General features: G+C 34.9%; 2 protein-coding genes across 4 annotated transcripts in view; both read right to left on the bottom strand.

Moving 5' to 3' along the window:
• Positions 1-4,643, bottom strand: part of LOC148939256 (catenin delta-2-like) — a 169,257-nt gene extending 164,614 nt beyond the window's left edge. For all 3 annotated transcript variants that reach the window (XM_089107125.1, XM_089107127.1, XM_089107126.1), the window contains exon 1: positions 4,547-4,643. The gene's annotated coding sequence lies outside the window, so the exon portion shown is untranslated. The remainder of the gene's footprint in view (positions 1-4,546) is intronic.
• Positions 4,644-17,443: 12,800 nt separating this feature from the next.
• LOC148939255 (tudor domain-containing protein 7-like) overlaps positions 17,444-25,716 on the bottom strand; it is a 191,575-nt gene continuing 183,302 nt past the window's right edge. Inside the window, exons 17-18 of the mRNA XM_089106653.1 lie at positions 23,912-24,063; positions 17,444-17,787 (exon numbers count right to left, since the gene is read on the bottom strand). Coding sequence (XP_088962779.1) covers positions 17,591-17,787; positions 23,912-24,063 — 349 coding nt within the window. The 3' untranslated portion in view covers positions 17,444-17,590. The remainder of the gene's footprint in view (positions 17,788-23,911; positions 24,064-25,716) is intronic.

Genomic DNA, 25,716 nt, shown 5'->3' with positions numbered 1-25,716 from the left:
AAAGAGTAAGATTTGCTTATATGTGGATGATTCTAAATTAATTATCCCTGTCTTAACCCACAAGACACAAAATTCATCCAAGCAGATCTTGATGTATTCTTAAAGTAGACAAAATCCTGGCCACTAGAATTTGATATCCAGAAATACAGAGTCATTCACAAATAATACTCTGTGTCAGTACTTTATGGAATCCAGTGATGGTTCAAAAAAGCTGTTCATAAGTTGTCACATCAATAAAGATCAGGGAGTTTTGGTTGATGATAAGCTGAAATTTAATTTTCACATGCAGTCAATAGCAGCCAAAGCCAACCAAACTCTTGGTATAATAAGAAATGTTCTGCAGCAAATCTCTTGTTGTAACCAATAAGTTATTAAAGGGCCTAATTATACAACAATTAGAATTTAGGATATGTATTGCTATTTTATTCAATAAGGGTAATCTATCAATCCTGGTATCAGTATTCAGTGCAGCAACAAGCAACTAAATGCATAAAGGATTTTTGACATCTCTCATTCTACCCAACTTCAAAGGCTCAAAATACCCTCTCTCATATATAGATGCAGGCAAAGCGATGTATTATTGCCATACAAATTAGTTTGTGACCAGAATATTATATCAAACCTGTTCCACTGACAAGACAGTGATAGTGATGTAGACAGTGATGTTCCACTGATAGACAGTAATTCAAGGACTAAAGGCAACCCTCTGAAGTTCTACCAAAAGCAATAACTAGTACCAGGCTGGAAAACAAACTTTTCTCTAATTGTGTAGCCAGACTTTGGAATCCCTTTAGTCAGATTGTTTTTATGTCTCTTAGTGTTGAAGCATTTAAGTCTGCAGTTGATAGAGATTGATGAAGGAAGCCTTGGCTCAGAGTATGGGATGTACCTGACAGGTAGAGGCTTCAACATCATTGACCAGTGTCTACAAGACTTGCCTTTACTGCTGGCAAGTGCAATTAAAAGTAGCCTAGTTAGAGTTTTTTACAAAAATAAAATTTATGAGAATTGCAACTTTTCATGAAATTACAAACTCACTTTTTCATCATTATCTACTACCAAAATATGTTAAATACAGCTTATAACCTAAATTTGGGTTTTCAACACAATCCAAAATATTAAATCTTAGATTTCAGGATTCTTCAAGTTTAATCTAAAGATTAGAAGGATTAGACTCCAAAAACTTAGTTTTGGGATAATGATGCTAAACTTTAATTCAAACACCTCCCTTAAAGAACAATCCATGTTTTATGTTTCAAATGAAACATGGGCTACTTTAATTAGCCTATAAGAAATATTCATTGGATAAAGCCCAGAGTTATGGGAGAGTACCTAATCTTGTACAAAATTTGTTAACTAATTTTATGTTCCCTAAATAACTAAAGAAACTAATCTTAGACTTAATACAGATATTTTTTTAAGACTTGGCTGACTTAGATCTTGGAAAAAGATTCAACATTTAAGCTTAAACAATAGTAATCCTTAGAACCTAGCTTATTCAACTATAATCATTCTGTTTCACAATACTTTTTCTGCAATTCTGTCAGTGATTAACCCTGTGTTCAATAAGCTTATTTCAATTAATTTTTGGTGTTTAAAAGGCAAGTATAATTACTGGATTGTGTTCAGCAGAAACCTAAAACCTGATCAATTAAGTATTTTCTCATTGTGTATCAGAGCAGATGAACCTGATCAATTAAGTATTTTCTCATTGTGTATCAGAGCAGAAACCTAAAACCTGATCAATTAAGTATTTTCTCATTGTGTATCAGCGCAGAAAAACCTGATCAATTAAGTATTTTCTCATTGTGTATCAGAGCAGAAACCTAAAACCTGATCAATTAAGTATTTTCTCATTGTGTATCAGAGCAGAAAAACCTGATCAATTAAGTATTTTCTCATTGTGTATCAGAGCAGAAACCTAAAACCTGATCAATTAAGTATTTTCTCATTGTGTATCAGAGCAGAAAAACCTGATCAATTAAGTATTTTATCATTGTGTATCAGAGCAGAAACCTAAAACCTGATCAATTAAGTATTTTCTCATTGTGTATCAGAGCAGAAACCTAAAACCTGATCAATTAAGTATTTTCTCATTGTGTATCAGAACACAATATACATCAACATGTTTGTTTACTGACAGAAAATCTTTGAAATATTTATTTATTAGTATAAGCTAACATTACTTTTGGTTGGTTTCAAATATTCTATAGTTTTACAAGATGTATTTTATTTTCTTCATAAGAATTCCTTTTTGATATTCAACCTATGTTTAATAAAGCATAATGATTACACTTTTTCAACAAGATAATTAATTGGAATATGCTCTGTTGAATGTTGATAAGATACTTTGTCTAAACTCCAAGATTGAGACTGTGTTTAATATTGGACAGTATTTATTAAGTTTGGGCTCAAGCATAAAGAGTGTGTCTATGCTTAGATTCTACTATTGGCTATCAGGACATTTAAAATATTTAGCAGCATACATGGATAAATTATTCTTATCACTTAACTTAGGCTAGTTATAAAGGCAATTTATTAAATCAAATGTAAAAAAAATCTAATTCATATATTTTATAATAGAAGTTTTGGATAAGCCTAAATTAGGGGCTATTGAGAAGGAAACCTATTAAGAAAACAATTCTTACTTCATTATATGTAGAGTAATTGTAGTTAACATATTTTGACAGTAGCTCTACTGTATTTTATCCTCCCCCTCCCCCCCTAATGTGCAAATATACAGCCCAGATTATATAATTCCCAATGCATTTTTTCTATACCATGGAATGAAAAGGGGGACAATCCTCTTGTTTCATCCTATGTACCTGTAAATTGAATCAACTGTGATAAAATGAAGAAATAGAAAAACACATAAGAAATATACAATTTAAGTTTGCACCTTAGGGGAGGTTTGGGGTAAAGTATGTAGCAGATCTGCAGTCACAAAGTGATAACTGCAATTACTCTGCATTGTCTAATATGAACTAAGAATTGTTTCCTTGACCTGTTTCCTTCTCTATAGCCCCTAATCTAGGCTTATACCAAAATTTTACAGTAGTTTAACTGTTGAGGTAGTGATTAACTGTTGGTAAATTTTTTGTTATTTATATTATTGACTTACAAATAAAGTAAACATACTACTCAATGTCTTTTCTATGCTCTTTCCAAATATAATAATCCTTTTTGTCAGAAATGAATTTTACCCCCACCCCTATATATACCAATTCAAGTTACGTATTTGACCAGGAGTGAGGGTGGGGTAATTTCCTTTCTTTTGTACCTGTAAGGTCAGTTTAAACTCCCCCCCCCACTCCCATAATTTGCAAGTATATACCATGAATTGGTATATATAGGGGAGGGGGTAAAATTCATTTCCAACAATAATGATTAGTATATTTGGAAAAAGCATAAAAAAGGCATTGAGTGGTATGTTTACTTTATTCATAAGTCAATAATATGAATAACAAAAAATTTACCCAGTTGTCTCACTAGCCTACTGGATATCTTGAGATTGATGAATCCTAACTCAAAATAGGCTACTAGAAATTGTAGGCCTATTTTGAAAAAGTCAACAACAAAAGACATTGAAAACATTATATTAAGGTGAAAATTTAGATAGATACAGACCTGTCCTGCAGCTTAGGTAATTGTCTATTTAATGTCATAAAGTCAGAAAAACTGGGGGGCAGCTTTGCCTTACTTGGCCAGGCCTAGAACAGCCCCTGGCATGGCATTAGCCTAGTCTACCTTTCTGAGATATATTTCAGGCCCTGGATACATTTCAGGATAGGAAAAGGCCCCTAGTCTAAAATTATGCCAAAACATCTTCTAAGCCTAGACCTTGGCTAGGCTATCTGATTATAAATAAAAGTTCAAATAGGGATAAAAATCCTTTTAAAAGACAGTGATGATGATAAAAGTGATAGAAATTCATAAAAACACCAGATATTTTGGTCACATATACAGTGACCATCATCAGTTTTACAGTTTTACTACTGATGATTGTCACTGTAGGCCTATATGTGACCAAAATATCTAGTATGTTTGTGAATTTCTATCACTGTTATCATCATCACTGTCTATTAAAAGGATTTTATCCCTATTTGAACTTTTATTTATTGTCATGGAAAGGCAGTGTGGTCTTCAAAATTATCTGGGCTAGGCTATCTGATTTTCTGAAAATATTAGCATCTTAAACTCAGAACACAAAACACATAGGCTATTGAATCTGGAACATAATTGAACTTGTTTTTATCTATCCTTAAAAGAGGCTATCCAATGCTTTAGAGTTTGAATTAGACTAGACCAATTTGGCAGGGAGATGGACATGAAAATATTTTTGCCTAGGGTATCAAAAACTCTTGATCCAGTCCTTATTATTAATTATCTTTAGAAGACAATCATAGCATATCTTTTTCCACAACTTGTACAAGTAATATTCCCACTCTATTTATGAATTTTGCAACAATTCCTGGATTTAGGCCTATTTTAGAGTAAGAATAGAAAACCTATTGGACATTACTAAATAAACTATCAAAGTCTTTACCAGTTTTCAAAATTATTGTATCACCAGTATATAAATCAAAAGATATGGAGAGGACATTCAGTTTACAAGCATAAAGATTGTAAAGTATAAATCAAAACAATGCAGCCATTACTTGAAATGAAAGCGATGAAACGTCCAATGTTGACAAATGTAAATTATATTTTTGTTTGATTTAGAAATTAAGCCAAATTAGAAATTAGAAACATTGATCGGGATGTTCATTTTTTGAAGACATATTTTAAATTATCGTACATTCGATTTGGAAGAGGAAGGCAATTTATAATTTGAATAATTTATTATGTTCTTAGGATTTTAAAAATAATTATATAATAGTCTTGTTGTAAGCCAAATTATAAGTTCCTTTCATGTGACAAAATTAACTTATAAATTAGAAAAAAAATTTCAACAAGAGAATTTAAAAATGCTTCTTGCATAGATATACACTGCATTCCTTACAGTTTGGTTCATTAGTGCCAAAATATACGCCAAAAACCGGCAGCATAAAACCAACCAAATATTGCCGCGCTGCCGCTAAAAATGTTCTGGCACTCTAGCAGTTCGCTGGAAGGCTCAGTGGTAACATTCCTCCAAAATATTTCCATCCGAAAGTGTGACGAAACCATCACTGGCATAAGAGAGTAATATCAATGTTTAATTCCACACTGCGTATGAAAACTGAATAATATTTAAGTCTGTGGGGCAAGTAGTATTGAAAATAATTGACAAATAATTGACGCTGGAAATACTTTATTGGTTTTATAAGTCTTCCTCTTAGTTTTGATCTGCTCTGTGATCTCCTCTGGGTAAGTGTGCTCTTGTAATCTCTATTGCTTTTTTGGCACGAAAGTCATATTTTCCACCAGAGGTTTGAATTTCAAAACTAACTGGAACGGAGGGTGGACTTACTGGCCACCCTTCATACGCGTTTAAGCATCCAGTTACACAGGCTTTACTTAATAAATGACTGATTTAACGATTCCTGGAACAGTAATGATAGAGTAATGAAGAGACTAGAGTAGAATAGAGTAATCAACGTTATGTGAAAGCTCTAGAAGAATTTTCATGTAGTTTTGTGTTATCTACTTACAAGGGCATTTTCTCCCGAAAGAGGGGCTTAATTTACTTGAGCTGAATGGCTGGAATGGAATTTTTTGCATCTCCAGCGATAAATGGTGGAAGAGGACGGCCATCTGTTAGTGACGCAGTTTTGGTAAAGGCCGATCTCATTTCTATCCCACGGACATTTTCCTTGCTGTAAAGATGAATTGCATAATCATATATACTGTCCACTTTCCGACTGAAAATTCTGACAGGAATTTCAGCATGGCATGTAGCTAACTTGCTAAATGTATCTCAGGCGTTATCAGTTGTGGATGCAACGTTTTCCTAAGTCATAATCATAATTGTAATCTTAACAATGAATCTAGCCTCCGAGCTCAGATAATTCTGTCTTCTTGTGAAGATCTAGAATATGTAAAAATTTGTTACTGACTTCACGTAGATTCACAGCGCAGGGTAAAACTTTTGTCAACCTTTTCCAGATTTCCACAAAAACCACCGTCCAAGCAATCACTAAAATGATGACTGAAATAACATATCTGCACATTTACCAATTATCATTGCATTCAAATATGTGGTTCTGCTCGTGTCTCATCGCTAGAAAAAAAACTGTCTCTATAAACTTGAGTGGGATAAAGCAAAGGTTAGGTTGTTTCAGTCAGTCTGTGATGATATACTTGATAAGATTCAAGTGCCGTTTTAGATACTGCAAGGAGCCCTTTCATTACCTATGTCAGAGGAGCTGAATATCCATGCAAGTGAGCTGATTTACGCAATGTATTATGAAGAGAAAAGATCTGCTATAATCAAAAGGATCCGCATCGTATCTGCAGGTCGTGGTGGTGCCCGCGAAAAATTTATTGCAGGCCCCCCCTCGACTCAAATAAAAGCAAAAAAAAACAAATCAAAGGGAAAATTGATCAAAGTGGACAACCCTCCAGACACCATCCCCCCATTCACGGCACAACTGCCCTGGTTGCTCCCCACCCCCTCCACTTTGCAAGGCTCTGCAGGGGGGAAAACCCAAAAACACATACAGCTGTGATATTTCTTTGACAAAAAACACACACACACAAAATTCCATATTTTTGTACACAATACCTTGAAATTTGTAGAGTAGGGTACTCTGGTCGTTATGTAGGTGGGCAAATGCCTCAAATGGTGCATTCTAATGCCTATACATCCTGCTTGTCTCTGAGCCTTCGAATGAATATAGGATTAGTAATAAGGAGGGGGTGTGGAAATTGTTACCTAATCCCTCTTGTCTTTCGGGAATATCTCTGGTCTACACCTTTATTTTGAAAGTGAAGAGTAACATTAAACCCTAAAGCGAGTTTATTCTGTATGAAAGGATAGCTGCTCAACCTCTCCCCTCGTGGTCGTAGAAACTTCGAAGGATACTTATTCCATCGGAAATTGATAGTTCCAGTCCCTTTCTTAAAATTCAAAAGTGATTAGAGGACAACCAGCCCATGTCCTAGAACCTTTAATGATTTTTCTTCTTTTGTAACCCTTAGATATGACAAGCTACCCTTTTTGTAACGTCTCTGTGGTTACTCACTTTTGCATGTGGGGGAATTTGCCACTGGGGAGGGGGGGCCGTGGGAATACACCTAGCACATGCTAAACAGCTGAAAATCATTCGCTTTGCTAGAATTTTTATCCAAGACCCTTCAATCATCTGGATAATATAAATGTAGGGGAGAATTTTAACTTTCTGTTTGATACAACGTTCTCCCAATGTTTATGCCGTGTCCCTTAGGATAAAGTCATTCAAAACAACCCATTTAATGGGATAGGTCACAATTCTCCTAAATTCTTGATTCTATTTCGACCTAACTACTCGGCTCCCTTCTACTTTAACCACAGCAATGTGATTCTTGTAAATACAAGCAACAAAAAGAAACAAAAAGGATCCGCATCGGATCTGAAGTTCCTGGTGGTGCCCGCGAAAAATTTATTGCAGACCCCGACTCAAAAAAAAAAAAAAAAAGCCAAATCAAAGGAAAAAATTGATCAGAGCGGGCAACCCTCCAGGCCCCCCAAGCCACTGTGCGCGGCACAACTGCCATAGTTGCCCCCCCCTCCACTTGAACAACTCTTTTAGGGGAAAACCCCACAAAACATGTATCTGTGATCTTTCTTTGACAAAAAAACACATACAAAGTTCCATATTTTTGTAAAGGAGAGCTTGAAAGTTGTAGAGTAGGGTACTCAGATCGTTTAATGATATAAGTCACAAATCTTCTTAATTCTTGATTCCATTTCGAGCTAACTACTAGACTCCCTTCCTATTTTAGCCACAGCAATGTTATTCTTGTACATACAAGCAAAATAAGAAGCTTTCGCATACATACCAATGAAGCCGGCTTAGCGCAGGTGTCAAACTTCTAATACTTTTCCCTAGGCGAGTGCGTTAAGCGTGGTTGGGTACAAATCATCCGACGCTTTCCTTATTTTCCGTTAGATCTCTCTAGGTACCCATTTTAAGCTGGGCAGACTTATGGCTGGAATTAAAGTGAGACAACACTAACCCTTGCCAAAAACCAAACAATAGCCATCACCGAGACTCTAACCAGCCACCCTTAGCTTGTGAGTTTTTGCGTTCACCCAAGCCACCCCTTAATCTCGGTTAGGACGGATCCATTCTTGTGCATGAAATGCTCTAAACACTGATATTAGGCTTTAAAAGCACAGACAAGCAAATTTTTTGTAAGGACAGACATAGACATGTTCCACACACCGTTAAGACTCTTTGCTTTAGGAGGTTTTTCCATATGAATAAGAAAATGAAGAGGAAAGATGTAAGTAATAAAGCATATTTATCTCATTCGTTTGTAATTCCAGTGAAAACTCACGTATTGAATCCTTTTCTGGGAGTAGTAGTTCCAAATCAACCCATTGCGTGAAGTATTGCACGAAAAAAAATTTCCCAAGCTAGTAAAAATGCAAGGTAATGATGACTATGATAAACTTGAATTGAAATATTCAGGCGCCAGGTCGATCTCTACGAAAGTCTTGCAGTACATGCGAAAAGAATAAAGATTCTTAACTTGAGTGTGGCCTTTTGGAGAAAGGCCCCTGTGGCCTTTTGGAAAAAAAAACATTTGTATCAGGTGTCACTGATAGCAATTTTGGCAAAGAAGATACTACCCATACTAACTATCACTGTAAATGCAGAGGTTTTCATCCATACTGGACTAGCTGTAATAATCAAGTGATCCATATTGGTACCAAAGAGTATGGGTAACTTGAAAGAGTGGAAATTTTCGCTATGGTTGAAAAAATTACAAACACATTGGCAATGTTTTGTTTCATAATAAGGTAAATCAGTGTATTTGGCAAAATTAGTTGTATAATAAGTATCTGATCTCAATATCTGAAAATAAAAATTACGAAGTAAAAAAAACAACAAAATGCCAAATGCTGGAGAGGGCTGGTAATTTTTTTGACACTAGCACCATTTCTTCTTTTATAAGCAGCGTTCTCACCCCTAGTCATTTACAACTATATCTAGCAATTTTTTTGCTGCCTAGCAATTTTGTTTTAGCTAGTCATTTTTTAAACTAGTTGCTTTTTCCTGAGTCTAGGGATTTCTTATGATATAATGCATAAATCTAATGGAATCAATTATTCAGGAGGCCAATTATTGAAATTAGAAGGAGTCTTTCAGTGAAAAATTTACCGAAACCTAAGAAAACCAAAAACTATTCTCTTTTTTTTCACCTGTTGGCAACCTTGCTTATAGTTTTCCTACACTCTTTGATTGCCACAACATAGGTGAAGAAACTTATTTTCATCTACAACAATTTCAAAACCTTTAAGGAACTCATTTTTCCATTGCTTTAACATAATTCCGATCTTTTTTCTTTTGCTACGTCTCAGTTAACCGTTTGTCCAAGTAGGTTTTTGTGAACCTTTCTGAACTAGCATTCTTTCATCTATTATCATCAGCACTATGTCATAAGCATCATTAAGGTAACTTGTGAAGTGTTCTTTAATACAAATAGCCCACAAGATAGTTTTAATAAAGTTTGACAAACAACTTATAGCAGTGTGCGCTGTACAGGCGCACTCTACAGCAGTGTTAAGGCGCACTTATAGCAGCACTGTACCGCCACCGATCGAAATTGTTCACACCACCTCCTACTTTTTTTCGGGACGGCTTTTGGGAATGGTTGGTATGTAAATTTTGCTTATGGTTAAAATATATTCCTACTTATCTTAAGGAACTTTATTATACACTGTCTGTGAAATTTATTACACTGTCTATTAAAAAGGATTTTATCCCTATTTTGGACTTTTATTTTATCGACAAGGCTTTTTTCTTATCTAGTTGTGATATAAAAGCTCAGCTGATAAACACCAAAATATTTTATCGGTGAAAACTACAATAAAAGAGATGTATATCTTATATCTTATATGTATATCTTATATGTATATATCTTATATGTATATAAGATATCTTATATCTTATATGTATATCTTAAGGAACTTCTACTTGTAACTTTATTCTCATATTACATTGAAATACATAACAATTAGCGGCAAAACGCTTTTTATATCTAGTTGTGATATACAAGCTCAGCTGATAAACACCAAAACCATTTTATTGGTGATAAACTGCAATACAATACAATCTTGCAATACAATCTTGAGGAACTTCGACTTATAGCTTTAATCTCATATTGCATTGAAATACACAACAATTAGCGGTGCAACACATTTTTTTTGTCTAGTTGTGATATAAAAGCTCAGCCCCAGCAACAAAATGATAAAAACTTTGGTAACCGATTTCAATGCTACTGTAATATTAAATTGTTAACCCAATTCGTGACGGCTTTCTCGATTATACAAAAACTTTGAAGGAAGACAGAGCTTCCCTCCCCACACCCTCCCAAGAAGTTCCAATTTGCTTTAAAACCTTTCTTACAGCCTCATTCAGGAAAGAACTGCTCTTTGTTTGGTCTTAGATGGATAGCCGAAGAAGGATTGAAGAAGGACGATCTTTGATAGATAGAAGGACTTAGATAGAAGGACGATCTTTGGCAATGTGTCATCAGTGAAAAAAAACCGTATAGCTTATTATTTGACATATCATAGGCAGTGCAATGGCGCTGCCTAAGTAAAGAACGATGTGGGCACAATGTATTATTTATTTTTGGTTCTTGGTCTTAGACCAGGGCACTTCGTATCGAAGGAGTTGTCGTAAAAACTTCGTAAAGGGCTCATATGATTGGAAATGAGAGTGGCTTGTGCCTTTTTTAATAGTTGGAAGTGATTGAAGGCAACTAACACCCCTTCCAAGCCCACTATTTCCCCAAACACATCAAATCAAAATTTTGAAATAGCTATTTTGTTCAGCGTAGTTGATTTCCAGATAGAAATTATGTTTTTGGGGAGGACACTCCCCCACAGCCCTCAGGGCTAGGGTTGTAAGTTACACCCTGGGGGCATATAAGGTTTTTATAGAAAGCGTTGTCGTAGAAACTTCAAAAAAGGCTCCTTCGATTGGAAATTAGAAGGGCTAGTGCCCTTTTTAATAGTCGACAGTGATTTGAGGGCAATTGACCCCCTCTCCGCCCACCTTTTCCCCAAAAACACACAATCAAAATTTTGAGATGGCCTTTTTGTTCAACGTAGTTAAAAGTTCTGGAAATTAGGTCTTTGAGGATGACACCCCCCCCCACAGTCGTCAGGGCAAGAGTTGTAAGATAAGTCCTGGGGGCAAATAAGGTTTTTTGTAGAAAGCGCTGTCGTAGAAACTTCAAAAAGGGCTTACTCGATTGGAAATTCAAAGGGCAAGTGCCCTTTTTATTAGTCGAAAGTGATTTGAGGGCAACTAACCCCCCTCTCATGCCCGCCATTTCCCCAAACACATCCAATCAAAATTTTGAGATAGCTGTTCTGTTCAACGTAGTTGAAAGGTTCCGGAAATTAGGTCTTTGAGGACGACACTCCCCCCATAGCCCTCAGGGCAAGGGTTGTAAGTTGTGCCCTGGGGGCATATAAGATTTTTAAAGAAAGCGTTGTCGTAGTAACTTCAAAAATGGCTCATTCAATTGGGAATCAGAAGGGCTAGTGTCTATTTTAATGTTCGAAATTGATTGGAAGGCAACTAACACCCCTTCCACGCCCACCATTTCCCCAAACACATCCAGTCAAAGTTTTCAGATAGGCATTTTATTCAACGTAGTTGTAAGGTCCAGAAATTAGGTCTTTGAGGATGACACTCCCTCCAGAGCCCTCAGGTCAAGGGCTGTAAGTGATGCCCTGGGGCATATAAGGTTTTTATAGAAAGATAGTTGTCGTAGAAACTTTAAAAAGGGCTCATTCGATCGGAAATTGGAAGGGCTATTGCCCTTCTTAATAGTCGGAAGTGATTGAATGGCAACTAACCCCCCACTCACACCCACCATTTCCCCAAACACATCCAATTAAAATTTTGAGATAGCAATTTTTTCAACGTAACAGAAAGTTCTGGAAATTAGGTTTTTGAGGATGACAACCCCCCCCCCCACAGCCCTCAGGGCAAGGGTTTTAAGTTAAGCCCTGGGAATATATAAGGTTTTTATTGAAAGTGTTGTAGTAGAAGCTTTAAAAAGGACTCATTCGATTGGAAATTGAAAGGGCTAGTGCTCTTTTTAACAGTTGAAAGTGATTGGGACGGTAAGTTTCATATATAGGGGTTTCGGACAAGGCGATTCTAATAGTGTACTTCTTGTTTTGATCTGACTCTATTTTTAGGAGTTATGGGTTATTATATTTCTTAGTATTGGACATGATCGTCTCTTACTAGGTTGCTAGCTACCGCTGCAACCCGGATGCAAAATAATTGTAGTCTTCAGATTTTTTATGAGCTTCTACTTTCATTCGCTTTTTTTCTTTTCTTTTTTATAAATATGACTCGTTAACGAGTTAATTACTACGTCTAACTCGTTAACGAGTTATTTGAGCCTACATTTGTTCTATCATTCACAATAAGCAATGATTTTCTTATATCCTAAAATTGAGATCGTTACAGCTCAGCGTTTTGGACAAGGCGATTCTAATAATGTACTTCTTGTTTTGATCTGACTCTATTTTTAGGAGTTATGGGTTATTATATTTCTTAGTATTGGACGTGATCGTCTCTTACTAGGCTGCTAGCTACCGCTGCAACCCGGATGCACAATAGTTGTAGTCAACAGATTTTTTTATGAGCTTCTACTTTCATTCGCTTTTTTTCTTTTCTTTTTATAAATATGGCTCGTTAACGAGTTAATTACTACGTCTAACTCGTTAACGACTTATTTGAGCCTAAATTTGGTCCATCATACACAATAAGCAACGATTTTCTTATATCCCAGAATTGAGATCGTTACAACTCAGCGTTAAAAACCATATAGGTGGTTCAAGGTACCAAATAAAAACGAGTTAACTCAAGTTACCGGACGAAGCCAGTTAACAAAACGTAGTCTCATTAATTAACTCGTTTTTATCCGGTACCTTTGATCACCTACATAGTGTTTAACGCTGAGCTGTAACGATATCAACTGGAGGGTTATTAGAAAAGCGTTGTTTATTGTTAATAAGAGACCAAATTCAGACCCAAATAACTCGTTAACGAGTTAATTTCTACCTCTTGCTCGTTAGTTTCTTTCGACTTTTTCGTCTTCCTATTTTATTATTATGACATTGACACAGAAATACACAAACATATAAACTATGCCCTTTCGGTTTCCAATTAGAACCAGTTTGATTTCGAATTCTATTTTGTGTTCTAGGTCTAACCAGCGTGGAAGTAGGGCATATCTAGACCCAAAAGAAACACACGTATGAACAAACACAAACAACCAATTGAAGAAAAATAGAGCTTGAAACAAGAGAAAATAAACCGAAATTATTGCCGATAATCTTTAGTTTCGACGCTGGCATTCCACATTCTTTCCATTTCCTTTATTGGAAATAGCATCCACATTGCATCACATCTTCGTGACGTCTTACAAAAAGGGCCTAAATGCATTTTGTTTTATCAGAAAATGAGTTAAGCATATGGTTCGAAAGAACTCGGAGAGATCTATCGATTGGTCCATTCAAAATGGGCTTATCTCTAATTTTGACCGAGTAATAAATTCTTTAAACAGGGCGCACAAAAGAGCGCTAGTCCCTTACCTTCGAAGTGACGAACAGTACAGCAATATAGACATTTCCAGCAAATTCCGACAGAAAAGTTTACTAGGAATCAGTCTTTAAACTTTCAAGTTTCTTAATCTGTGAAAAAGGTTTTATTTTTAATTCCGCGTTTTTATTTTCATTTCGTTCTCTTTTAACATCAGGAAAAGTGGGCTTAGGCCCTTTTTGCAAAACACCAGAGATCTTTCCTATAATCTTACAGCCCCGTTCACCAATACACAATCCTTCTAAAGATCGAATTTTGCTCAATGTGACACATGCTTGACCATTTGCAAAAACTTCCTTACACAGTTAGCCACTTTATCTACTGTACATCTTTGCATTTTATTCACACAGCAACCCCAACAGAGAACTAATGGAAGTCGTCTTTTTTCAAAAGTTTCATAGTTTATCTTTGCAGGGAATAGAAAAGATTCCGGTTCTATTAGAAGAATTTCATCCTTTCCAAAATCTATGCGAAAATTTGATACATCATCATACATATATGCTCTAAGAAAATTCGGTCAAATTATTTCCGTTTATTGTCCCAATTGCGGCGATAACTAGACCCTTCTCAAATATTGATATTTGACCTGACCATATCCTTTCCACCTTGAATTATTTTAAGCAATTGCGGCAAGCCCCCAGTTTTATTTGTGACAATTTCATTCATATAAATGCAAACATTATTAAACATAATGGAGGTATATTTGGATATGAAAGGATTAGAATTAAATAAGAAGAAAACGGTTATTGTAGTTTTAAGAAAGGTGGAAAATTAAGGAATGATGATGAATTTAGATTTAAAGGTGATTTTATAGAGATTAAAAAAGAATTCGTGTATTTAGGGGTTAAGTTTTTTTGGAATGGTAAGTATGCAAAGGAGGTTAAGCATAGAGTACAAAAGAGAAAAAGGTGTATGAATTTAATTTTTAAAAGTGAGGTTGGAAAGATTAGGGACTTAGCAATGCATTAATGTTTATTTCAGACTAAACTCCTCCCGGTTATGCATTACGGGTGTGAGCTGTGGGGTTTTAGAGAAAGTCAGGAGTTGGAGAGAATGCAAAGAAATTATTTTAAGGGAGTTATATATCTCAGGGCCCATAAATCCACTCATAGTGTTGTACTGGAGGGGGATTTAGAACTAAGTAGTTTAAGAAAAGATAGGTTAATAAGAATGGTGAAGTTTTGGATGAAAATTTTAAGAAGTAAAAATAGGCAAGCGAAAGAAGCGTGTTGGAGGATAAGACAGAGGTAGGGTGGCCGCAAGAAATTAACAAAAGTTTAGATGAAGTAGGATAGTCGTATTTTTGGAATGAAGGTCAGGGATCGAAATTGGATACAGTGGTTGATAAGGCAAAAGAAAGGTTAAATGAGCAAGGAATACAGCAGTGGCAGGCTCGGAAAGAGGCCTTGGGATTTTGAATTTAAGGGAAGGATCGATTGATATTGGGGAAAGGGAGAGGAAATTTAGGGGTCATAGTGTTAACCCAGTCCCTTGTCCGATGTTTGGGGAGAATGATGAGGATATTTTTCATATCTTGGGGAATTTTAAGGAATTGGCAGATCTGAGAAATTAGTGTTTTTCGTTAGTGTTGACAGATAGAAGGTGGGTGGAAGGGATTGTAGGATCACGAGTTCAAATGATATTAAGGAATTTGGCTAAGTATGTCGATGAAGGGCTGATACATTGTTAAAGATGTATCTCTTTATAAATATTTTCGTGAAGATTCATATGCAAGTACGTTTTTTCTTTTTAATTTATTTTTTTTTTTTTTTGTTGGTTTTGTTATGTTTATGTTCAGTTTTTTTCCTATGACCCGATGGCTTTTTTTGGAAATTCATACATACATACATATCAGCATTCAGCATATCTATCAGCATTATCAATACTTTTGCGAAGCTTCTACTAGCTGATCTTCTACCTTTATTTCGATATCATTAGCGTCATCAGGATTAAGCTTCTAGAGAACACTATTATTGTGGGCTGCTACTTGGTCTCTTATAAGATATACGTTGTAGGTCTTGTAGGAAATCGTTCAAAATCAGCGAATGTCGCGTCACCCTGTTGCCGCAAATTTTTAGTCAGCTCCACTAAGAAAAGTATCCTCTAATGTTTCAGTGGCATAAATCAAGCAGGGTGAAAAAAGAATTCTGCTTCTTTTGGTGGTGGCAATTGGAATTCAAATCAAGTTGCATGTATCAAGCCATGGCTAATTGGAGAAAAAGCAAAGACAGATAGTCTGAGTGAGAGGCAAATCTAGCATAAGCCCTTTTTCAGGATTGTATAAAAATGATGACATTTCTCTTGTTGATAGGTAAGTCTCCATCCATCCATTCCATCCTAGGGCCGAACTAAAGCAGATAGTCATAGAACTAAGGGGTGGATGATCGGATTAATTTTGGGTTGATTCATGACGGACAATCTCCACTGGACTTGTATGCAAAACGGGGGACTGAATTTGCTGGGACTCACAGGCCAGTAAAATTGCTTCTTTTACTGGTGCACTTGTTTCTTGTATACATATTAGTTTTAGATCAAAAACACTCCTTGACTACAAAGGTCCTTATATCAGCCCTACAATGTAGGTCCTTATATCAGCGCTATCTATGAACAAAGGACTAGCTATAAAGTTCTTTCACAGCACTTGATCAGAATGCCTTAAAATTCGACGACGTGAAATTATAGATGTCGTCTTGTTATTCACCAATATTTAAAGTACAACGGTACGCAAATTAGAAAAATAGTACCGCTGAGTTCGAATCGCCAGACTGAGATCAAACCCGCTGCACCACCACAGGACAAAGAAAAATCGTTATTTAATTTGGTCTACTAAGGTCCTTGCATCGGCCCTGCAAGTGTGATACTACACCTGAGTTCGAAATCTGGATCCCGAATTATAAGGCTGAAATCAAATCCACTGTGTCATCAAAGGACATAAAAATTACTTAACAAAGTAAAGTAAATAGACTAATGACGCTTCTGAAGTACTTGTCGGCCCGGCAGTGTGTTGCTACAGCCGGATTCAATCTAAATTGTGTGCCTTTGTACCTTAAATATTGTTGGATAAGAAGACGACATCTATAGTTTCACATTGTCAATTTTAAGACATTCTGATTAAGTGCTGCAAAGATGGCACATTGTTTCAAATAAAATCCCGAGGCTCTTATACACCATGATAATACATCTTGATAATATAGATGGTATTTGTTGTCATCAATATATAGAAAATCAATAAACGATATTGAACCTGGTAAAACTTTTCTGTGGTGGCACATTGCCACCACAGGAAAGTGATAAGACAGGTCCTGTCCTACCCACAGTGGTAAGACAGAACCCAGAGATCGAACTTGACTGTGGCAACACACTGCAGGGCCGACACAAGGACCTAAATAGGCAAGAAGCGTCGTTAATCCGATAGAATACAAGGACCTTGGTAGTCAAGAGGTATTGTTTCTCCAATACATACATACAAGCAACAAAGGAAAATAAGATGTTTAGAAAAAAAGACGAAAAATATGCGAATGAAAGTGGAAGTGCATATTTTTATACATTTTATAAAGTAAGAATTGTTTTATCAACATTTGTTTTCCTGGATAGGATAACCATTGAATATTTACCACACTATTTATACATCAAACCAACAGCCCTGAAAGAAATTAAATAAAATTTAAGAAACAAGATCAGAGCCAACGCAAATTCAGATGCAATACAAAAATACTCAGATAATTTTACAAAACTCATAGGCCAAACATCAATTAACTTCACTTAAACAATAGAGGTCATAAACTGGAAAGAGGCCATAAGGTATAAAGGGCAATAGTCTCGAATCACATCAAAAGCCTCAGCCTATTTTTAAGTTCAACTGCGATGATAACATCGTCTTCACTAGATGTATCATACATTTTCACAACAAGCTGACCTCTATCAATCGATATTATCTGGCTGACCAAAGGACGATTGAGGACAAGTTCTTGAAAAATTCCGCATTCCTTTGGGGTCCATGTTCCTAATGACGGTACTACATCTGAAATAAAATAAAATACAAATTTATTAGCAAAAGAGAAGCATGGATCTATTTTTCCACAATCCGTACTAATCACCAGGATTACTAGTGGATTAAAAATAAACTAAAAACCGTTAAGTGCCATCGTGCCATATTTTGTAAGCGTATTTAACAAGTGATTTTTTTTCTTTTTTCTCTAGTGATTGTAAAAGTAGCATAATTTAGCATTGATTTTTGAGTGCTACGATAGCTATTAAATAAAAGAATACGAATATAAAAATTTTCAACTTTATCGCCTTTTTTGAATTAAAGTATATTCACTTAAAAGCTTCAAGATTTGAGCACTCATTAATTAGAATCACTATATTTAAACGGCCTAAAGGCCATTTCCGGCCACTGTGTCGTATTTTTGATAAAAACTGAAGGATCACATTTGATGTAAGACAAAGCTTATTTAACAAGTAATTTTTTTTTTCTCTTGCGATTGTAAAATAAGCATAATTTGTAGCATTTACCACTAATTTTGGGTACTACGATACCTATTTAAATAAAAGAATACGAATAATTTAGCATAATTAAGCATTAATTTTTGAGTGCTACGATAGCTATTAAATAAAAGAAATACGAATATGAAAATTTTCAGCTTTATCGCCTTTTTTTAATTAAAGTATATTCACTTAAAAGCTTCAAGATTTGAGCACTCATTAATTAGAATCACTATATTTAAACGGCCTAAAGGCCATTTCCGGCCACTGTGTCGTATTTTTGATAAAAACTGAAGGATCACATTTGCTGTAAGACAAAGCGTATTTAACAAGTAATTTTTTTTCTTTTTCTCTTGCGATTGTAAAATAAGCATAATTTGTAGCATTTACCACTAATTTTGGGTACTACGATACCTATTTAAATAAAAGAATACGAATAATTTAGCATAATTAAGCATTAATTTTTGAGTGCTACGATAGTTATTAAATAAAAGAAATACGAATATGAAAATTTTCAGCTTTATCGCCTTTTTTTAATTAAAGTATATTCACTTAAAAGCTTCAAGATTTGAGCACTCATTAATTAGAATCACTATATTTAAACGGCCTAAAGGCCATTTCCGGCCACTGTGTCGTATTTTTGATAAAAACTGAAGGATCACATTTGCTGTAAGACAAAGCGTATTTAACAAGTAATTTTTTTTCTTTTTCTCTTGCGATTGTAAAATAAGCATAATTTGTAGCATTTACCACTAATTTTGGGTACTACGATACCTATTTAAATAAAAGAATACGAATAATTTAGCATAATTAAGCATTAATTTTTGAGTGCTACGATAGCTATTAAATAAAAGAAATACGAATATGAAAATTTTCAGCTTTACTGCCTTCTTTGAATTAAAGTATATTCGCTTAAAAGCTTCAAGATTTGAGCACTCATTAATTAAAATCACTATTTTTAAACGGCCTAAAGGTCATTTCCGGCCACTGTGTCGTATTTTTGATAAAAACTGAAGGATCACATTTGCTGTAAGACAAAGCGTATTTAACAAGTAATTTTTTTTCTTTTTCTCTTGCGATTGTAAAAGAAGCATAATCTGTAGCATGTACCACTAATTTTGGGTACTACGATAGCTAAATAAATAAAAGAATACGAATATAAGAATTTTCGAGATTTGAGATTTGAGTAATCCTTAACTAGAATCACTGTAATTGAAAACGGCCTGATAACCATTCACGGCCACTATGCCGTATTATTTTTTATATAAACTGAATGATCACATCTTCTGTAAGACAACGCTAAATGGACATTATAAACTACATGAAGACATAGCAGACGTTTTTTTTTAGATTAGACAATTAGAAAACATTTCCGGCATTTTCATAGTGCAAGAGATTGGAGGAGGTCAGAGGAATACTGAGGCACCTCCTTTACTCTCTAAGTAAAAGAACCTAATAAAATACGACAAAACAATCAAAAATCGGGATTTTAAGGTCAAATAAAAAAAAAACAAAAAAAAACTGAAAAACAAAGCGAATATTTCAAAAGGACAACCACCTCTATTCTTCAGCGTAAACGAAAAACATTTAAAAAAAGGGCAAAAAAAAGACAAGTATTTTTGGCATTTTCCCTAAATATTTTTTTTATTCATGCTGAAGAAGAGAGGCGGTCGTCTTTTCGATATATTCGCTTTGTTTTTTTTTTCAGTATTTTCTTTTGGCCTTACAAAACCCCAGTTTTGTTCGTTTTTCCTTTATATCATGGAAGGCCAATGTGGTTTCAGAAATTATCTTTTTTTTATTATTATCTTTTTTATTTATTTCTTTTTTTTTTATTTTTTTTTATAAAATACGGCTTGTAGGGTTACGTCCTTATAACTGACCAATTCACCTCTAGGGGAAAAAAAACCTCTCTTGGGGCCCAAGACAGTTTTTCAAATTCTAACTTAAAACCCTCCCTCTCTCCAAAAGACAGGCTTCTCATTAACTAGAAAAGTTGATTTTGCTAGGCGAGTTAAATCAGCAGCAATCGACCTGGAAGGTACTCCCTCCCTATTAACATGACATGAAACATCTGATAAAGATAGGTCTTAACTTTCTTCAAATGGTCCTAATTATGACAATATTCAGATTTCATTCAGTCGCTCCGTCAGCCCAGCCTTCTGACTGCTTGTCAGTCTACCAGGAATGTTTTACCTGAGTTGGCTTTACCTGAGTGTTATTCGTTCCGTACTTTTAAAAGGATTACAAAAACTATTTTACTTCTGGTTAATTTATGTAATTCTTTTCTTTTTCCCTTTCACGCCCACATACGGTAGATGTCTCTCATCCGAGTTGGAAGTGTGTGCTGTTTTGTTTATTTGGCACGTAGCCAGTCAAGAATATCACTACAGGATATTCTTTTTGTTCTTCTTAGCTAGGATTTGGAAAGCCAACAATAATTAAAGTAAAATGAAAATTTAACTATGTTTAAAACTTATAATTTGGACAGTGGACGTTGAAAAAAAAAATTATACATACAAAACGGATCAAGACCGACTATTACCGGTATCTTAAATTTCTGCTTTATCTTCCCCAATCTTTTCGTAACAGTAATTTAATTTCGCCATATACAGCAACAGATATTAGTTAAACATTTCAAATATTAAGTTCTAAATTATTAAATGATGCTTCATTAAGGCTTGGTCTGTTTCACAATCTTATCCGCCTTTCTTCGTGAATAGTTTTATTTTCTCGTGCTTTTGTGCCCTGACTGTTTTTTCTTTCCTCTATTTACTCGGATCTTGTAAACTTTCAACTATTTAGTGTATTCTCTCGCTTTACTCCACAAGTGCCATTTTTATATATTATGTGTGATAAAAATAAATTATTATTATTATTATACTAATACAAGTCTTTATTAAACTTATCAATGAAAAATAAGAAGCGAAAAGAAACAAAATTTTAGATTCCGTGATTCTGAACATGGGCACAGGCCCCACCAGTGGGGGCATGACAATATTTTCGTGAGTTATGGGCAAAAGGTGCACCCTTTGGCTGACTACTTTAGAGCTTCAATTTAAAAGAAAACCTTTTTTTATGTGAAGGATGTCAAACTCAAATGTATTATTTAAAGAGCAAAAAAGATACATTTGGATAAACTATGCCTAGAAGACAACTCCAAAAAAGGTACAAAATTAATAGCCTATTAAGCTTCGTTTAGGTGAATACACGTAAAATTTTGAACAACAAAATTTAAACATCATGAGGAGGCATCGGGATTTTAGAAATTCCTAGGTGGGGCTTGGTCCAAAATCGGTTGGGAACCACTAGTTCTAGATTAAACAGTTCACAACTGCTACAAAATAACATAAGAAGATTAGAAATAAATACATAAGAAATATATTTATAGAAATATAAAAAATAGAAGGAATAGAAAGGAATAAACAAAAGAAATTCATATGAGAAACACATAGCGACATTTTCTTTTTTCTCCCATTGTTGATTGAAGTGAAGCCGGAATTTTCTGATTTTTCCCAGTATAATGTAAGAAAAAACAAAAAAACTCAGCGTTCACTGTCTATTAGCGTCCCAAGCACGCTAGTTTGGGTCAGGACTCATTGTGAATTTAAAGTGCTAAAGTTTATTTTTGTTTTGTTACTATTATATTGATATTTAACTGTTGTTTTTTTGTGACCCATTTGCTAATACTAATTAAAAAAAAATATCATACTACCTAGAAATTTAATTTTTTCACTATATTTATCCACATTTTCTTAGTAATATTGTCATTAATTTGAATATTTAGCAGTTACCTGAAAAAAAAAACGCTATAGAAAAAGCTAAAGCGGCGTTCACATGCGTGTCCAGCTAGAATCTCATGTCTGGGCGCGTGCCTGGCCAGAAATCAACGTCTAGGAAACTCCTGTTCCCATGAAGAATTCAGTGCTTAGCTAAAACTACAAATTTAGTTTCAAATAGATCGCAGTTGTCATTTCTAGCTAATCAAGAGAGCTTATGCGAGTAGAACTTTCAAAATTGTAATCCCTGTTTTTACTGTCAGAAGATAATGGATGAGACAAGCCCAACAATTGCCTTAGTGTGTTTTACTATAATGTCTGGTGTAGCATATTTCCCTAAATGAAAAAAAAAACAATTAATGAGAAAACCAAAATTAAATTTCAGTTTAAAAATGTAAACTTAGATGATGAAAATAGTGGAACTTGACACATTCTGATTGACTGTAACCAAAAATTCTAGACTTGGAGTTCAAGAGTCTAGAACTGGATGCTTAGCTGCAACTTATCTAGCCAAGCACCAAATTTTACTTGTAAACGGTAATTGTCTAGACATTCATGTCTGACCAGAAACATGTCTAGACATGGGATTCTAGCTAGACACGCATGTGAACGCCACTTAAGATAAACTAAAGATAAAATAAAGATAAAGATTAGGGAAACAAAAGTTGTAGTTTTTAAACAAATTTGAAATGTCCAGAATGTCCAGAAGACCGTTGAAATGTCCAGAAGACTACATAGGTCCAGAAGACTACATAGGTCCAGAAGACCATTGAAATGTCCAGAAGAATGTCCAGAAGATTACATAGGTCCAGAAGACCGTTGGAATGTCCAGAAGACCGTTGAAATGTCCAGAAGAATGTCCAGAAGACTACATAGGTCCAGAAGACCGTTGAAATGTCCAGAAGACCGTTGAAATTTCCAGAAGAATGTACAGAAGACTACGTAGGTCCAGAAGACCGTTGAAATGTCCAGAAGAATGTCCAGAAGACCGTTGAAATGTCCAGAAGAATGTCCAGAAGACTACATAGGTCCAGAAGACCGTTGAAATGTCCAGAAGACTACATAGGTCTAGAAGACCGTTGAAATGTCCAGAAGAATGTCCAGAAGACCGTTGAAATGTCCAGAAGAATGTCCAGAAGACTACATAGGTCCAGAAGACCATTGAAATGTCCAGAAGACTACATAGGTCCAGAAGACCGTTGTATTGAAAATCAAGCCCACAAAATTTATGAGGGATGGGATATTAAACTTTCAAGGACTCAAAATTCCAACGGTGAATACCAGTCCAAATTTGAAATCCTGACAACAGGGGTTTGAGTCGTGGTGTCGCTGGTTATTTGGTCTGGAATCGGGGTCAATGGTTAGACTCTGTAAGCTCAGTCAAAATCGATCCAACTCTAAATGGGTACCTGGAGAAATCTAGGGAGGATAAACAGGAAAGGTGTACAAAAGCACAGGATGGCTGCCCTCCAGTCCCCCATAGCACTTCTTGACTGAAGGGACATGAAATGGAGATAAGCACCATCGGCAGGGGCTGTTAAGTCTAATGCGGTATTCTTTTTTTTAAAGGACAGAAAAACTCTAAAAGAGGTGCAAAAAAAGTATACCAGCCAAAGAAGAGGAGACAGCAAAAAAACAAAAAAAAAATCAACAAAAAATATACAAGCCAAAGAAGAAGAGGCAGCAAAAAATAAAAATAAAACAACAAAAAGTATACCAGCCAAAGAAGAAGAGGCAGCAAAAAAAAGAAAAAAAAACAACAAAAAGTATACTAGCCAAAAAAGAAGAGGCAGCAAAAAAAAAAGCATACCAGCCAAAGAAGAAGAGGCAGCAAAAAAAAAAAAAAAAAAAAAAAAAAAAAAAAAAAAAAAAAAAATATACCAGCCAAAGAGGAAGAGGCAGCAAAAGCTGGTCGTCCAAAAAACTGGGGAGCCAATGTTCTCAAACCGGATGTATGACCAATAATTGCATTTCCATAGTCAATAAGAGTACCTTGAAAACTCGCACCAGGTTTTAGTTCTTCCAACAAAACCCTAAAATAAAAAGAAAAATATTGCAATAAAATATAAAAGACTTTGAAACAATTACAGAATATAAACGAAACTGTAACTAAAACACCATTCCCACAGTGGCTTCGTCAATACTGAAATTCTACCAAGTACCAAGGACAGTGAAAACGACAGTGACAAGTTAACAGTGGCAATGAGAGTTAACAGTGACAAAGGACAATGAAAGTTAAAGCATCAAGGACAGTGAAAACGACAGTGACAATGACAAGCTAACAATGGCAGTAAGAGTTAGCAGTGACCATGTACAGTGAAACTTAAAGTATCAAGGACAGTGAAAACGACAGTGACAAGTTAACAGTGGCAGTGAGAGTTACAGTGATTAAGGATAGTGAAAGTTAAACTATCAAGGACAGTGAAGACGACATTGACAGTGATAAGTTATCAGTGGTAGAGAGAGTTAACAGTGACCAAGGACAGTAAAAGTTGAAGTACCAAAGAGAGTGAAAGTTAAAGTATCAATGACAGTGAAAACGACAGTGACAGTGAGAAGTTAGCAGTGCTAGTGACAGTTAACAATGACCAAAACAGTAATAGTTAAAGTGCCAAGGATAGTGAAAATGGAATTTTCACTCGACGTACGCGATTGACACCTCATATTATGTCCAAATCTTCAAATATATCCCTATTTTTAAGTCACAAATAGTTCAAAAGCAAAATTTGTCACAAAAAACTCTAACAATATGTCAAAAATATGTCACAAACATGTGATAATAAGTTAACAAATAAATATGTCACAAACATGCGGCGAAAATATGTCCCTATTTATGAAGAATTAAATCCGTAAAGTTGGCCGCTTTTTAGTCAAAACCGGGAACATTTAGGTGCGATTTTTTAAGGTTAAGGTCGACGCATAACAAAAGCGTTAAAACTTTAACACCATTTTAGACCGACAATTTCAGTTATGAAGAGGTTCCTCTAACCGGAATTCAACCAATGAAAGTAAAGCCAAATAATGCCACCTTTTTAAATCCATTATTGTTGTCAAAATTTTCATCCAATAATACCATAATGATATTAATTATTATGGTATGCATATTATATAGCAGCTATTATGGTAATGGTTTAACTTTTATAGTTACTAATTGCGAGCGAAATTATACATTGGTGGTAATTTACTTTTTTTACTTTTCTTTGAAAAACTTATTTAGTGGAAAAAGTTTTTTTAATTAATTTCTGTTCGTTTTATATTGACATAGTCTTTTCAGAGAAAAAGAAAATAATACTTTAAATCTTTTCGTTTTTTTTAAGAATTTATAGTTTGGCCTGCAATTTGTGTGCTGGAGGAAAATTTTCAGCAATTTTTAACAACATACATCCTTTTAAAAATCTTGACACAAACAGTAGCATTTAATTTAGTTTCATACCTCCTCTACTTGACCTGAAATCGAAAACTTGATACCATTAACAAAAACATCTGTTTACTTTCTTTGATAGCTTGGATACACTTACGCTATTTTGATTTGGTTAAATTATAAGAGCAGAAGCAGCCCCGAAAGTTTGAACATAATACCCTCAGTCGTTCTTGGGATGCTGAGATGACTTATTGGGAATTAGCATTAACACAGTGCATTTTGATTTAATCTTATGGCAACATTTAGTTTTTAAACATAAAGTCAA

The sequence above is a fragment of the Artemia sp. Qi Xiang Cuo genome, chromosome 21, assembly GCF_049724085.1.
Source record: "Artemia sp. Qi Xiang Cuo chromosome 21, ASM4972408v1, whole genome shotgun sequence".
NCBI lineage: Eukaryota > Metazoa > Arthropoda > Branchiopoda > Anostraca > Artemiidae > Artemia > Artemia sp. Qi Xiang Cuo.
Note: the sequence above shows the minus strand (reverse complement) of the source record. Positions and strands in the feature narration are given on the sequence as shown.